The 16,669-nt window shown below is 41.1% G+C and overlaps 1 protein-coding gene across 1 annotated transcript; it reads right to left on the bottom strand.

The window, feature by feature from the left end:
- Positions 1 to 394: 394 nt before the first annotated feature.
- LOC143592705 (receptor protein kinase TMK1-like) lies at positions 395 to 4,121 on the bottom strand. Its single transcript, XM_077072563.1, has 2 exons — positions 1,880 to 4,121; positions 395 to 1,221 (listed from the first exon to the last, which is right to left on the bottom strand). Exons 1-2 carry the CDS (start codon positions 4,056 to 4,058, stop codon positions 683 to 685), a joined length of 2,718 nt encoding a protein of 905 aa, XP_076928678.1. The 5' UTR covers positions 4,059 to 4,121; the 3' UTR covers positions 395 to 682.
- Between the last annotated feature and the right edge of the window lie 12,548 nt (positions 4,122 to 16,669).

The raw sequence follows: 16,669 nt of genomic DNA, 5'->3' as shown, positions 1-16,669 counted from the left end.
TCTTTGGTAAGATCGCTCCCTTAAAGTATAATGTGAGAGAAAATCCTATCGTAAATTAAGTGGATCTCGTATAGATGCTATGAATCTCGTATAGATTTTTTTAACCAGCTAAGCCACACACTCTTTAAACCTACTTTTAAATCTAAACATATAACCGGTTTAGGATTAGAACTTTTAACCACTTTACAGGTAATACCTTTCTCCACAGTGGATACCGACCGCAACACTAGAATCACTCTGGTAATTAGAATTCAATATTGGATAAGTCTATAATTGTGAAGAATACTCTCTTTGTGCTCATCCACATATTGTTTCATTTCCATATATCCACACTATATTTCGAAGTCAAATGGGCCGCAACAAGCACGCTATGTCGTGTTTAAATCAATTCATATATATGTGATCTAAAAGTTTCTAGTGGGGCGTGAAATGTCATTCTTTCCAACCTCAAAAGTAACACCTTTTCAATCATTAACCCAAAAAACATAAAGCAAACAACAAACCAACACCCCACCTCAATTTCTAAGGTTACAAACTTACAATAACAAAAATACAAAACACTACCCAAAAATAAAATAAAAAAACCTACACCAATAGTCAGATTTAAAAATAAATATTTAAAAAAACAAACCAATCAGCAAAACAAACAATACTATAATTCCACGTTTACAATTTTGTCCCCTCATCTTCCATCCATTGACGTAAACGACTCCGCAAACCCGTACGGGCGAGTCGGAATACTCGTTTGCGTATTATCCAAACTCGGAAGAAACGACGAAGACGAAGCATCCATCGTGTGACTATTGTTTCCGCCTTCGAACGCTTGCCATTTCTTCAACGCTTGCGGCAACGACAAATCAAGATCGATACCATACATGTCGTCCACGCTTTGATCGGATGGTCTCCACATTTCGACGAGAGACGAGAGAACATTGACGGCGTGACTCATGTCCGGTCGCTGGTACGGCTCGCGTGCACAGCAGTGGCCAGCGAGTTCTGCTGCCTTGCTGATACTGGCTAGGTTTTCTTCGGTTAGGTCTAGGGTTTGATCGATTGATTTACGGAAGGTGTCTTTGTTGAGGTGGATTCGTTTGAACCAGGTTACTAGGTGCATGCTTTCTTCTGGTTGGCTCTCGTCGAGTGCTTTCCGGCCAGTGATGAGCTCCATTAGTATTACTCCGAAGCTGAATACGTCGACTTTTGTTGTTACTCGGCCGGTGACTATGATTCAAAATTGCAGAGTTAGGGTTTTGTGATTTGAACATAAATTAGCACACGTATTGGTAGACTCTAGGAGTAAGCAGAAACCAAAAAAGCCGAACCGAAACCAAATTAACTGACATAACCGGGCCATATAAAACCCAATGGTTCGGTATTGTGGTTTTTGAAATCATATTTTATGGTTTAGTTTCGGTTTTGAATTTTATAAAACCAAAAAAACCGAACCGCGAATAAAAAACAGAAAAATTGTTTTGTTTAGTTTTGCTATTGCATTTATTGATTATCAATAACTTTAACTTACAAGAAATGAACAAATTGGTGCAGCCAGACATATGTAGGGCTAAACATGTAATAGTTAATTTATCATTAAATAACACAAACTTTCAAGTCCAAATTATAAATTTTGAGCCACATTTTTTAGCACAAAACTTTCAAGCCGAAAATTTGAAGCAAAATGGCAAAACCGGAACAACCTAAACTGAACCGAACCCATCGTCAAAACCTAAAAACCCAAAACTCAAATCAAACGGTTTTAACATCCTAAAATTGAAAATCGATTAGAGGTCAAAAACCAGCTCATGCACAACCCCATCTAACATAATCAAAATAATAACCATAGCAGAAAAACTACTACTGATAATGTAATTAGAAACCGTACCTGCGTATTCGGGGGCTAGATAGCCGAACGTTCCTGCGATTCGGGTTTCGACGGAGCCTTTACCTTCTGGTGCCAGTCGAACGAGGCCAAAATCACCGACTTTGGCTCGCATATCATCACCAAGAAGAATATTAGAAGGCTTTAAGTCTCTATGGATGAAACTTTGTTGAGCTAAACCATGAAGATACTCTACACCACGAGCAACATCCAATGCGATGGCTAACCGACGAGTCCATTCCAACGGGCTCAACCCTTCTTCCGGCCAGTTAAACAAATGCCGGCTCAATGTTCCTTGTGGCATGTACTCGTAAACAAGAAGCTTCTCGTTCCCATCAAGACAATAACCAAGAAGCGCCACGAGGTTTCTATGTCTAACTTTTGTTAAAACCGCGATCTCTGACTTGAACTCGGCTAACCCTTTCCCAGTAATCACACCACATTCCATTCTCTTAACCGCAATCTTGGTCCCATCGTGTAATTCCCCTTTGTAAACAGTCCCGAACCCTCCTTGCCCTAAAATATTCTCTTCCGAGAAATTATTAGTGACCGTTTTCAACACTTGGATCGAAATGACCATGTTTCCTGCCTCGACCATCTGGATGTCGGACCCTTCGTTTGCAGGGACCGTGTGGGTTTCACTGAGACCGCCAACACTGACACTCGAGCCCGCAACTGTGATCTTCACGCTTTCGTTATCTGACCCAGAGTTACACGGATGGATCACTATCGGGTGTGGGCTTTGAACTCTACTAAACTTCTTCTGCTTTTTTTTGTAAAGACAAAACGCAAGCCCACCAATCAAAAACATGATCAAAACGCCTCCAAGAACTGAAAACAACACCACAACAATCCAGCCTTTCGAACTCTTTTTAGCATTCAACGAAACCCCACTGGAATTCGGTGAGCCAGACGGGTTTGGACCAGTAGAACTGCTTCTTTCCTTCCCTATATCCGGATTCCCGTTAACATTCACCTTCAAATTACTCTTGAAAGCCGGTACTTTCCCGTACAAATCATTATTCTCGAGATCTAACTCGCTAAGAGCAGGCAACGAAGTAAGTGAGTCAGGAATCACACCCGTGAGATTATTATTCGCAAGAACAAGTCTTTGAAGCGATTTCAAACTCGAAAACTCAGGTGAAATCGTACCCGAAAGCCCCATTTTCTGAAAATTAATAATGGTAATATTACCATTGTTACAAGTGATCCCAAACCAATCTGCACACGGATCATTCCCCTTCCAATTATTAGCAAACTTTGCGGGATAACCCATCGCCTTCGCGATCAACAACAGCATATTAACCCGAGCATCACAATCACCGGGCTCGGGTAAGCAAAAGTTATTACTATCCTTAACCATATCAGCCGAAACCGAGTCTTTAAACTTAGGAACCGGACCTTGAAACATATTATTCGTCAAATTAACCGACTTTAACAAATCAAGACTCGTTAAAGACTCGGGAACCGGACCCGTAAACGAATTATCCCTAACACTCAAAACCTCCAACCCTTTCAAACCCGAAAAATCAGGCAAAGGACCCGAAAACGAGTTCGAATGTAACCAAATTTCTTTTAAGAATGTCATGTTTTGAATAACATCAATTGTTCCATTAAGTTTCTGCCCATTAACCCATAAAGATTCAAGTTGTGACCCGGATAAACTCATGGGTAGTTCGCCTTCTAAATTATTCAAAGCTAGGTGCAAATTAACCAAACCCGGAAAATTATCCGGCCCGAAAAAATCGGGTATTTCACCGGTTAAGTTAGTTGAAACAGCTGAGAAGTTTTGAAGGGTGGAAGCATCCTTGATGGATTCGGGTATGACCCATTTAGAAAACGGGTTGTTATCGATTTCAACCGATTGTAAAGAGGTCAAACCGGTAAATAAATCATCAGGGATTGAAGTGAACATGTTGTTACTAAGCATCAACACTTGTAACGAGCTTAACCCGTTTAAGGTGGGTACCCGACCCGAAATGCTGTTCCACTGGAGCTCCAACCGTTCAAGTTGGGTCAGGTTTGAGATGGCGTCAGGGAGTGTGCCTTGAAGGTTTTGATGCCCGATTTGGATCCGGGTGACCCGTTTTTCGTCAGAGCAAACTACGTGGGCCCATTTGCAGGGTTCCGGGTCGGACCAGTCCAGGGTTGTCGGGTTGAGGGATTTTTTGAGTGATAACATGACTGAAGCATCAATGGAGTCTGATTGTGAGTGTCCATTGAGGAAGATTGAAGCAAGTAATATTATTATTATTGTGGGTAAATGATGGGCTTTCATTTTTGTTAGAGAGAGAGTTTGAGTTGTGGTTTGGAGGTTGAAGAAGAAGTTGATATGGAGATGAAGATGGTGTTTTAGCGAAGGAAATATTTATTTGGTCCCTCAAGTTTGAGAATCTTTTATGCATATCAGCATAAATGCCAGTTACATGTAAGGGCAGTTTAGTATTATCTTTATGGTACATGTTACTTTCTTCTGTTTGCCTAAATTATCAACAAGCTTGCTTTGTTTTGTTTTTGTTAAAAACATTAAAAAAATGTTATATTAGTAATACAATTATTTTGTTAAGGTCTATAAAGCTAATAATTGCAATAGCTTTTTATAATTATATAAGTCTATTAATTTAAAAACTTATGGCTTTAAATCATTATCTTTTCCATGTCCTGAAGTAGAGGTGTTCATGGTTCGGTTTGAAACCGCGAAACCGTTGACGTGAGGTCGAAGACTCACTCAAAAATAAACCAAATACAACTAATTAGATAGCAGTAAGTGGGTGTCGAACACAAAGAGTTTGTGGAATATGTGTTAATCAAGTAGCAATTAAACTAATATAAAAGTAAATGCTAAAAAGTAATCTTCAAGTTGATTTTTGATTTGATTTTATAAACTAAAACAAACTAGCAAATAAGTTGTAAACAATCAATTAAGCAAGTATTCCTCTTGGAGTTCGGGTCATTACGCAACACTTTTGTTAAAGTTCAATAGATAAACCATAATATCTCGGTTTTGTGTAAATGCAATTGTTTGTGATTAATCAAGAACTAAGTACTCGGATTCCTAGAACGCGAGGTTGTTACTTGGTAATCAATCAACATGTTTAACCCTAATTCCTTTCACTAAATCTCAATTGTCAACGACACCAAGAACGTATAGATTGCAATTAGGTTTAAACGATATGGACAATTTACAAACAATCACATGAACATCATAATCATACTAACATAAACAATTAGACAATCAATCCAATGTTCAAGAACAGTTAACATAAAGTATTTTGTAAATAACCTTACATCCAAGAGAAACACCAATGGAGTTAGCCAATCATGGTTTGATGGATCATCATAGCTTCAATTGTCTTCATCATAAGAATCAAACACTCAATCTAATGATTAGAATCACCAAAAACAATGTCTTGGACTCCACAAATCGTCGTAGGGTCGTTCCAATTGAAAGATATCTCAAAAGACAACAAAAAACGACCTAAAAAGTAGCCAAAACTCGGAAGTTACGAGTCAGATCGTGGACCACGGTCCAGACCGTGGGCCACGGTCCATCCACGGTGCATAGAATGGCCATGGTACGGTAAAATCTATCATTTTGGAGCTGGGTTGACCGTGGGCCACGATGGAGCTTTTGCTCATTTTCTTGTTTTCTTCATGTCTTTCTCGTTTCAACTCCGTTTTCGTAACACCCCGACCAAAGGCGGATTATACATCGGGGCGCCACATATTGTTTCATTACTCGTGACACTATTGGGTGTCAATATTTAATAAATATATTCATTCGCGCACGCGCAACGTAAACACAAGATAACATAAATCAACATAAATCAACATATTATAAGGCAAAATATTCGAACAACAATAACTTGTCTTGATACATTTTAATCTAGGTCCAAAAGTAAAAACGTCCTACGTGTCCACAAGCTCCAAATGTAGCTACAGCAAACCTGAACATGTGTTAAAATAAAACGTCAAACACTTGCGTGTTGGTGAGAAATCAAGTTTAATACAATACATAGATAACAATAAATCTGCGCGCAACACGTGTATGTCTGATGTTTAACAAGGGTGTAATCAGATTGTGATCAAGCCTAAATAGATCATAGTTCATAGTTCAATCCGTGCTCCCAAATGAGCACAAAAACAAGAAAACATCTGTGCAAGTGTAAAACAAAGAAAACCGTAAACGATAGGTCTCCCGTGTTCATCTAATGGATCCATGAAAACTTCGGAATAGGCCGAACAAAGCGGTTAATGATACACACATACAAATAAACAGCCAAGTAAACATCCTCAACACATGGGATACTGCGCGACTAAAGTTCATAAACAAGTTTAAGACTCTAAGTTTGTATGAACACATGAACATCCCAAAACATTAAAAATAAAAAGGGATTAGGTACGAGATTACTCACTTGATAAACGGTGCGGTGAAAGATAAAGCAAGAACCAACTTTAAACAAGCACAAGTTAACCTATAATTAAAGATTATTGTTTTAACGATTGGTTTTAAGTCTTGATTATAAGTTAGCATAATTAATAAGTAACTTAAACAAATTATTATATATAATATATATATTACCGGAAAAGCAGGGCAGATCAGGATAGAAGACGAAGGCAAAGAGAGAGGAGACGGCAGAGGAAGAACAACGGCAAGGAGTAAGAGAGAACAGGAGAGTTTAAGTGCTTTGTGTGTGTAGTGTTAGGAAATTAACATTATTATTTATAGGGAAACCCTAGGGAACACAATCCCTAGAAAAGGGGAAAAGATCTTCAACAGGATCAAGCAAAAGATAACAAAAGCAAAAAGGTTCCAAAAGCAAAAGATATCAAAAGATATGGCAGCTGCAGGGGACAAAGGAAAAGCTGACAGGTAACAGTAAACAGGCATGGGCGGGTCAGATAAAGGTACTGGTCAAGCATGGAAAAGCTGATCTCAAAAGATAATGTCAGTCACTTTTTCTGTCAACCAATGGGGTTGGTGCGCATGCTGCGCCAAAAATGGCTTTTCAGACATAAGGCAGGTTAGGTCAACAGCACAGAAGATAAGACATCACAAAAGCAAATAGGCTGGATAACAGAAGGAAAGACTCAAGACATAGCGCGAGAAAGCTCGAGCGCACGCGCGAGGGCGAAGGCTGACAGAACAAACCTTAGCGCGATGCGGGAAGAACTATTATCCTTAGCGCGCCGCGGGAAGAATTACCATTCTTAGCGCGCCGCGGGAAGAACTACAAATCCTTAGCGCGTCGCGGGAAGAACTACCATTCTTAGCGCGCCGCGGGAAGAACTACATATCCTTAGCGCGTCGCGGGAACAGTTCGCCTCGCGTATCGCAGGAACAACTGGTCTTCGCGCAGGCTTCCTTGTAAGGAGTCTGGCGCGTGGAGCTGCGCAGACAACCTTAGGCGGGAAGAACCAAAGGACAAGCAAAGAGTTAAGAGAAAAAGGGGGTTCAAGGCTTAAGGGCGGGACGGCGACAAGAGGGAAAAGAAGGCGGAAAGAGAGAAGAAGAGGGACGGGACGGCGGGAAGGAAAAGAGAGGAAGAGGCGAGAAGGAAAATATTATATATATATTTTAAATGTCAAGTTTTAAAAGAAAATAATTAAATTTTAAATCATAAAAAGAATCGGATCGGAGAAACGGGTACCTGGGTCGGGTCGGATTCGGGCAGATGTCACAGTCTCCCCTACTTTAAGAAATTTCGTCCCGAAATTTATCTCGAAGTAGGTTGCGCAGAGAACAGGTGCAGGTACTTGATCTTCATTTGATCTTCCCTTTCCCATGTAAACTCGATTCCGCGCTTGGACTCCCAGCGAACTTTCACGATATGGATGCGACTGCGCTTGGTTTGCTTAACCTCGCGATCCATAATCTCAACAGGCTTCTCAACGAAATGCATGGATTCATTAACTTGAACTTCATCAAGTGGAATGTGAAGGTTCTCGTCGGCTCAACACTTCTTGAGATTGGAAACATGGAACGTTGGATGCACATTACTGAGCGCGGGAGGCAGGTCAAGTCTGTAGGCAACTTTTCCCACACGCGCGAGAATCTTGAATGGACCAACATAACGAGGAGCAAGCTTACCTTTCTTCCCAAAGCGGACAACACCCTTCCAGGGCGACACTTTGAGGAGAACAAGATCACCAACTTGAAATTCGAGAGGCTTTCGCCTGCGATCTGCGTAACTCTTCTGTCGGCTTCTGGCAGTCAGCAGATGATCACGGATCTTGGCGATTTTATCGGTTGTCTCTTGAACAAGTTCGGGTCCTGTGATTTGAGCTTCACCCACTTCGCTCCAACAAATCGGGGAGCAGCACTTACGACCGTAAAGTGCTTCAAATGGGGCCATACCGATACTGGAATGATAGCTGTTATTATAAGAGAACTCGATCAAAGGCAGGTGCGAATCCCAATTACCTCCAAAATCAAGAACACAAGATCGGAGCATATCCTCAAGAGTTTGAATAGTTCGCTCAGACTGACCGTCAGTCTGAGGATGATATGCCGTACTCATGTCCAAGCGAGTTCCTAGCGCAGATTGGAGAGATTTCCAAAAGCGGGATATAAAACGGCCATCGCGATCGGATATGATGCTCAAAGGAGTACCATGGCGGCAGACAATTTCCTTGACATAAAGCTGCGCAAGTTGTTCAACACGGTAGTTTTCACGAATGGGCAGAAAGTGAGCAGACTTAGTCAAACGATCCACTATTACCCAAATGCTATCATGTTTGCTTGCTGTCAAAGGTAACTTGGTAATAAAGTCCATCGCTATACATTCCCATTTCCACGCAGGAATTTCTGGTTGTTCGAGCAAACCAGATGGGCGTTGATGTTCAGCTTTTACCTTAGAACAAGTCAGGCATTTAGCTACGAACACAGCAATATCCTTTTTCATACCGGGCCACCAATAAGTAATGCGCAAATCCTTGTACATCTTATCAGCGCCGGGATGAATAGAATACCGAGATTTATGCGCTTCACTCAGGATATCAGCGCGAAGATTCTCCTCAAAGGGAATCCAGATGCGATTTAGATAGCAGAGAATTCCACTCAGATTAGGGACAAAATGAGCTTCCGCGCCACACGCTAACTCGGCGCGAAGGTTACCATTACTGATGGATGCGCGCTGCGCGTCGCGAATGCGTGATTCAAGATCGCTCTGAATCGGCGCAAAGTGAAGCTGCGTGCGCGGCAAAATACAGTTAAGCTGGCAGGGTTTACGGCTGAGCGCATCAGCTACCACATTAGCCTTACCAGGATGATACCGGATCTCACAATCGTAATCGCTGATGAGTTCGTTCCATCGGCGTTGCCTCATGTTGAGTTCCTTCTGATCAAAGATATGCTGAAGGCTTTTATGGTCGGTGTAAAGGATACACTTAGTACCATAAAGGTAGTGTCTCCAGATCTTCAAGGCAAATACCACTGCGCCTAGTTCGAGGTCGTGAGTTGTATAATTCTTTTCATGAACCTTGAGTTGCCTTGATGCGTAAGCGATAACCTTGCCTCGTTGCATAAGAACACAACCGAGACCTTGGTTGGATGCATCGCAATACACGACAAAATCTTCATTACCCTCAGGTAGTGCAAGAACAGGAGCTTCACACAACAAAAGCTTGAGCGTCAGAAAGGCTTCTTCTTGCTTCGAGCCCCAAATATACGGTTTACCTTTGTGCGTTAGAGCTGTTAAAGGCAATGCGATCTTCGAGAAGTTCGAAATGAAGCGCCGGTAATAACCAGCTAAGCCCAGAAAGGAACGGATTTCGGTAGGAGTGGATGGCGTAATCCAGTTCTTGATTGCTTCAATTTTGGATGGGTCGACATGAATCCCCATCTTGTTCACAACATGGCCAAGAAACTGTACTTCATCAGACCAGAATTCACACTTGGAGAGCTTGGCAAAGAGCTGCTCGGTTCGAAGCTTTTGCAATACCAATCGAAGATGTTGCTCATGCTCGGCCTTGGTCTTAGAATACACCAGAACATCATCGATAAACACAATCACGAATTTATCCAAGAAAGGCCTACACACCCGATTCATTAGATCCATGAAAACGGCGGGTGCGTTGGTTAAACCGAAGGACATGACCAAGAATTCAAAATGGCCATAACGAGTTCGAAAAGCAGTCTTCGGAACATCTTCATCGCGGATGCGCAACTGGTGATAGCCAGAGCGGAGATCGATCTTGGAGAAACAATAGGCACCTTGGAGTTGATCAAAGAGGTCGTCAATACGCGGTAAGGGATACCGGTTCTTAATGGTGAGTTTGTTCAACTCGCGGTAATCGATACACATGCGAAACGTACCATCTTTCTTTTTAACGAACAACACCGGAGCACCCCAGGGCGAAGAGCTAGGGCGAATGAATCCTTTAGCGGTCAACTCTTTAAGTTGGCTTGCCAATTCTTGCATCTCAGCGGGTGCAAGACGATAAGGAGATTTAGCTACGGGAGAAGCACCAGGGACAAGATCAATATGGAACTCGACTTCACGAGCGGGAGGGATACCAGGAAGATCATCAGGAAAAACTTCAGGGAAATCACGCACAACAGGGATATCGCGAAGCTTCTTTTCCTCAGCAGGTTTAACCACATGGGCTAAGAATGCAATACACCTTTTCCGCATGAGCCTTCGGGCTTCGGCGCAAGACATAAGTTTAAGACCACTGGAGGGTTTCTCGCCGTAGATATGAAGATCACCATTTTCTCGAGGAATGCGAATCAACATCTTGGCGCAAATAACTTCGGCGCGATTATCCGAGAGCCAGTCCATACCAATGATAACATCGAAACTTCCAAGAGGCGTGGGGATGAGGTCGATCAGAAAATCGTTTTCGTTAAGGTTAAGCGTGTAATCTTAAATCACTGAGTTAATTAAAACAGTTTCGCCACTAGCCAATTCAACTGAAAAATTTTCTTTTAAATCGCTGCGCGGTCGCGCAAGCTTCTGCTCAAACGCGCGAGAGATAAAACTTCGATCGGCGCCAGTATCAAAAAGTACAGAAGCATAAAATCCGTTAAGCAAAAATGTACCATTAACTACGTCATTATTCGCTTGCGCTTGGTGCGCGGTTATGTTAAAAGCTCGGCCACGCGCCACTTGGTTCGAAATTTGGTTCACCGGATTCGCTTGTGTGATTTGCACTTGTAGTCTCGGGCACGCGTTCCGGAAATGACTGGGATCACCGCAGTTAAAGCACGACCTGGGTCGTGGATTAGGGTAAGTTGGTTGAGGGTTTTGCGGGTAGGTTGGTGGTGTTTGCGCGATTGGGTTGGCGGAAGGGACTCTACAGAACTCGGCAGAGTGACCAACGCGACCACATCGGTTACATTGTCGACACGGGGTTTGGGTTGGGTGGTGAAATCTACAGGTTGGGCAAAAGGGTTGGGTTCCTGTGTAAGGTTTCTTAGTTGGCGGGGCAGGGAGTGCGGGATTGGTTAAGGCATAGTTGTGGACTATAGGGGGTGTTGGGTAGGTCGACAGTGGGTTAGGCGCGTAAACTGGAGGTTGGTAGGTGGGTTGCTGGACAATGGGCGGGCTGGTAAGCGCATAGGCTTTGCGCCTGCGCTTGAGGTTGTTACGGTTTGAGGGTTCTGGCTTGGTTTCTATTGGTTCTGGGACAGTCTTGGTGGGTTTGGTCATCTCAGTTCCCCGCAGGAACAGGGTTCCTGCTCTGACATGGTTGTCGCTGAGCACAGCGGCCAATTCGATGGCGTCAGAGAGGGTAACTGGGTTTCTGGCCCATACAGAATCTTGAATTTCCATGGGGAGACCCCCAAGGAATTTCTCTATGGCTCGGCGGGAAGGGGTAACAAGGTGAGGGACAAGCAGGCTTAGTTCATGGAAGCGCGTCGCGTACTCGCGCGCTTCGCCACTGTATTGCTTAAGATTCCAAAATTCCTCCTCCAGGCGCTTAACTTCGTTGGGAGGGCAGAATTCTCGCGTCAAGAGATCCTTAAATTCCTCCCAGAGCATGCTGGAAGCAGCCTCTGCGCCACGCGCATGAGCTACTCCATTCCACCATGTAAGCGCTCTAGATTCCAGGACACTGGAAGCATATAGGGTTCGTCTGTCTGGAGGGCATTGGGTATGGAGGAAAGTGTTTTCAATCTTCTCGAGCCACTGGAGCATCACGGTGGCTCCTTCAAGCCCTGTGAATTTCGGAGGGTTACCCGCATTAAAGGACTTAATGTTGTAACCGGAGGTATTGTTTTGGCTCAAAGCTTGGGCTATTGCGGCGGCCATTTCCTGGGAACGTTGCTGTCTACGCCTGCGCGAGGCTTCTCTCCTCTGATGACGGCGAGATAGTGGAGGCATTCTATAAAAGTTTTAGTTTTTGTTAATATCTTAGCGCAAAGTATAATCTTATAAAGCTTGGTTTCGCGGGGTTAGATACCATCAACAGTTAAAGTAAACATGAATTTGAATGCAAACTTAATACAGATAACAAAATCGAATCGAGAATCGACAATTCATGTATCACCATGACTTTCCGAATTCTCAATTTAAAATGACGAGTAAACGAGTATTGGAGATTGACGATTCATGTATCACCATGACTTTTCAATCCTCAAGAAAATGAGTATTCGAGGTTGACAATTCATGTATCACCATGACTTTTCAAGTCTCCAACCTCAGAACATAATCGTAAATGGAATTTGAAAATCAACTATTCATGTATCACCATGACTTTTCGGATTTTCAAATCCAACAAACGAATATGTAAGTAAAATAAAAAAAAATCGAAATTCAGCAAAAATCGAAATACCGCGAAATAAAACATAAAACCATACGCTGCGTCTGCGCAAGCATATTTATAAATAACGAGTAATTAACAATAAGCGCGCAAACATGAGATTTCTCTCATGCGCGAGAAGGGACTCTTAGGTATTCTAGGCCGTTACGTCTAACCACCTATCCTAAAGTCAACGAGCTCTGATACCAATCTGTAACACCCCGACCAAAGGCGGATTATACATCGGGGCGCCACATATTGTTTCATTACTCGTGACACTATTGGGTGTCAATATTTAATAAATATATTCATTCGCGCACGCGCAACGTAAACACAAGATAACATAAATCAACATAAATCAACATATTATAAGGCAAAATATTCGAACAACAATAACTTGTCTTGATACATTTTAATCTAGGTCCAAAAGTAAAAACGTCCTACGTGTCCACAAGCTCCAAATGTAGCTACAGCAAACCTGAACATGTGTTAAAATAAAACGTCAAACACTTGCGTGTTGGTGAGAAATCAAGTTTAATACAATACATAGATAACAATAAATCTGCGCGCAACACGTGTATGTCTGATGTTTAACAAGGGTGTAATCAGATTGTGATCAAGCCTAAATAGATCATAGTTCATAGTTCAATCCGTGCTCCCAAATGAGCACAAAAACAAGAAAACATCTGTGCAAGTGTAAAACAAAGAAAACCGTAAACGATAGGTCTCCCGTGTTCATCTAATGGATCCATGAAAACTTCGGAATAGGCCGAACAAAGCGGTTAATGATACACACATACAAATAAACAGCCAAGTAAACATCCTCAACACATGGGATACTGCGCGACTAAAGTTCATAAACAAGTTTAAGACTCTAAGTTTGTATGAACACATGAACATCCCAAAACATTAAAAATAAAAAGGGATTAGGTACGAGATTACTCACTTGATAAACGGTGCGGTGAAAGATAAAGCAAGAACCAACTTTAAACAAGCACAAGTTAACCTATAATTAAAGATTATTGTTTTAACGATTGGTTTTAAGTCTTGATTATAAGTTAGCATAATTAATAAGTAACTTAAACAAATTATTATATATAATATATATATTACCGGAAAAGCAGGGCAGATCAGGATAGAAGACGAAGGCAAAGAGAGAGGAGACGGTAGAGGAAGAACAACGGCAAGGAGTAAGAGAGAACAGGAGAGTTTAAGTGCTTTGTGTGTGTAGTGTTAGGAAATTAACATTATTATTTATAGGGAAACCCTAGGGAACACAATCCCTAGAAAAGGGGAAAAGATCTTCAACAGGATCAAGCAAAAGATAACAAAAGCAAAAAGGTTCCAAAAGCAAAAGATATCAAAAGATATGGCAGCTGCAGGGGACAAAGGAAAAGCTGACAGGTAACAGTAAACAGGCATGGGCGGGTCAGATAAAGGTACTGGTCAAGCATGGAAAAGCTGATCTCAAAAGATAATGTCAGTCACTTTTTCTGTCAACCAATGGGGTTGGTGCGCATGCTGCGCCAAAAATGGCTTTTCAGACATAAGGCAGGTTAGGTCAACAGCACAGAAGATAAGACATCACAAAAGCAAATAGGCTGGATAACAGAAGGAAAGACTCAAGACATAGCGCGAGAAAGCTCGAGCGCACGCGCGAGGGCGAAGGCTGACAGAACAAACCTTAGCGCGATGCGGGAAGAACTATTATCCTTAGCGCGCCGCGGGAAGAATTACCATTCTTAGCGCGCCGCGGGAAGAACTACAAATCCTTAGCGCGTCGCGGGAAGAACTACCATTCTTAGCGCGCCGCGGGAAGAACTACAAATCCTTAGCGCGTCGCGGGAACAGTTCGCCTCGCGTATCGCAGGAACAACTGGTCTTCGCGCAGGCTTCCTTGTAAGGAGTCTGGCGCGTGGAGCTGCGCAGACAACCTTAGGCGGGAAGAACCAAAGGACAAGCAAAGAGTTAATAGAAAAAGGGGGTTCAAGGCTTAAGGGCGGGACGGCGACAAGAGGGAAAAGAAGGCGGAAAGAGAGAAGAAGAGGGACGGGACGGCGGGAAGGAAAAGAGAGGAAGAGGCGAGAAGGAAAATATTATATATATATTTTAAATGTCAAGTTTTAAAAGAAAATAATTAAATTTTAAATCATAAAAAGAATCGGATCGGAGAAACGGGTACCTGGGTCGGGTCGGATTCGGGCAGATGTCACAGTTTTCTTCACCATGTTCGCCCACGTTCTCTTAATTTCATCCTCTACCTCCTCCTATCTGCAAACATATGAGTAACCATAGTCAAATAATTTCATGAAATTAAGTTGGTTAAGCCAATGCATTTGTATCTTTTAACTCGCTTAACTGCTTTCCAACGAGTCACTCGTCAACCGCCCAAACCGGCCATCGGTTTGGTTTCCCGGTTGGTTTTTTTTCTTTACTTTTGATCGGTTGGTTTGTAAATTTCCAAACCGTAGTGAACGGTTTGGTTTACGGTTTGAACCGAAAACCAACCGCATAAAACCGGACCGGACCGTATGATTTATTTATATGTATTTTTTAAATATGTCATAATATATATGTTTATATAAATTTATAACTAGACATATATAGTATTTTGTTATATATATGTGTGTGTACATATACACTACTAAATATTGACAAATATTGATAGTAAACAAAAAAAGTGGGCTAAGCTCAAATCGGAAATGCAAGAAATTTTAATTGGCTTTTTATTTTCTTAAATGGGATCCTAAAAAGGTAAAAATAAGTTGTTTGTTAAATTATATAAATTATTGTGAGTTGTACGATATTTACATATCATGAATCATTTTGGACATACTGTATAAAGACCGAACAAGACCAAACCGCGAAACCAAACCGGAACCAAACCGTTATTAACGGTTCGGTTTAAGAGTTCAACGGTTTGGTTTTGGTTTACGAAAATCAAAAACTGTTACGAATGGTCTGGTTCACGGTTTGACCTAAAAACCGCGAAAACCGGACCGTAAACACCCTATCCTGAAGTTGTGGATCTTAAAAAACATATATTAATATTTGTCACCTTTCAATATCTTACAATTTCTCAATTTTTGATTTAGTTTACAAAAATACTTTTTTAATACCATGAAAAGTGTTTCTATTTATTTAAAAGTTAAATGTAGAAATATAAAAATATCCATTATTTATTTATTTTATATTTATATACTAATTACTAAGATATAACGGTGTTTTATTTTTCATAAAGTTTAAATACTTTAACACATTCGTATATATCATATATATGATCCACTCATGGATATAGCATATACAATTATGTATCCTCATACAAAATCATGTCAAATATGTATTATCTATTCTTATCACTTAGAACATGAAAAAAAATCTGATGCAGTATTATTTATTATATTTGTTGATGTCTAAAATCACCTTCACACAAAAACCAAATAAAATGAACAAATATAAGACACAAAATAGCTGTATATATCTTGATGATAAATGTGAACCACAAATTATGAAAGTAATATGGGTTAATAGTAAAAGGAAGAAAACTTAAGGGGAGAAATTGTAAAATTGGTATATGAAGCACATGGGGATGGAACCCACCTAAGAAGGATTTTGATTCCTCTAGGAAATGGGCTAAAGAGCCAGGTTGGAGTTTTGATGGTTTGGATATTTTGTTTTGGCTTTTTTTATAGTGCCAATCCGCTTTCCCCAGGTTGGAATACAGAAGAAATATGGGTTATTTCCCAAACTACCCCTTGCATCATAATCATATTTCCCAACATATATTAACAAATACATTTTATTTTGTTTGGCCTTGGTTAAACACTATGGAAAGTAAGATCAATGATTAATATTTATCGAGTTTTAGTATATGGCTTTTTATTTTTATTTTATTTTTCAAACAACATGTTTTTATTAGAGGAGACAAACTAGCAAGCCGCTAGGCTAATAAAAAACAACGAAGTAGGTCTAAAAGAGAAACTATATCAATCTTTACAATTTAAGGATTTAAATGAGGATCTAACTTTTGTTCATAGATATGCTAAA

The sequence above is a fragment of the Bidens hawaiensis genome, unplaced genomic scaffold (assembly GCF_021521415.1).
Source record: "Bidens hawaiensis isolate Kalapana, Puna unplaced genomic scaffold, B.hawaiensis_p1.1 tig00041157_1, whole genome shotgun sequence".
Classification (NCBI taxonomy): Eukaryota; Viridiplantae; Streptophyta; class Magnoliopsida; order Asterales; family Asteraceae; genus Bidens; species Bidens hawaiensis.
The sequence above is the reverse complement of the archived record's forward strand: the minus strand, read 5'-3'. Positions and strand labels throughout refer to the sequence as shown.

Excerpts from the sequence above, each read along its gene's own strand:
- LOC143592705 (XM_077072563.1), bottom strand. The coding sequence starts at position 4,058 with ATGTTATCACTCAAAAAATCCCTCAACCCGACAACCCTGGACTGGTCC. Across the intron at positions 1,222-1,879 it reads TCTAGCCCCCGAATACGCAG|TCACCGGCCGAGTAACAACA; the intron begins GTACGGTTTCTA and ends TTTGAATCATAG.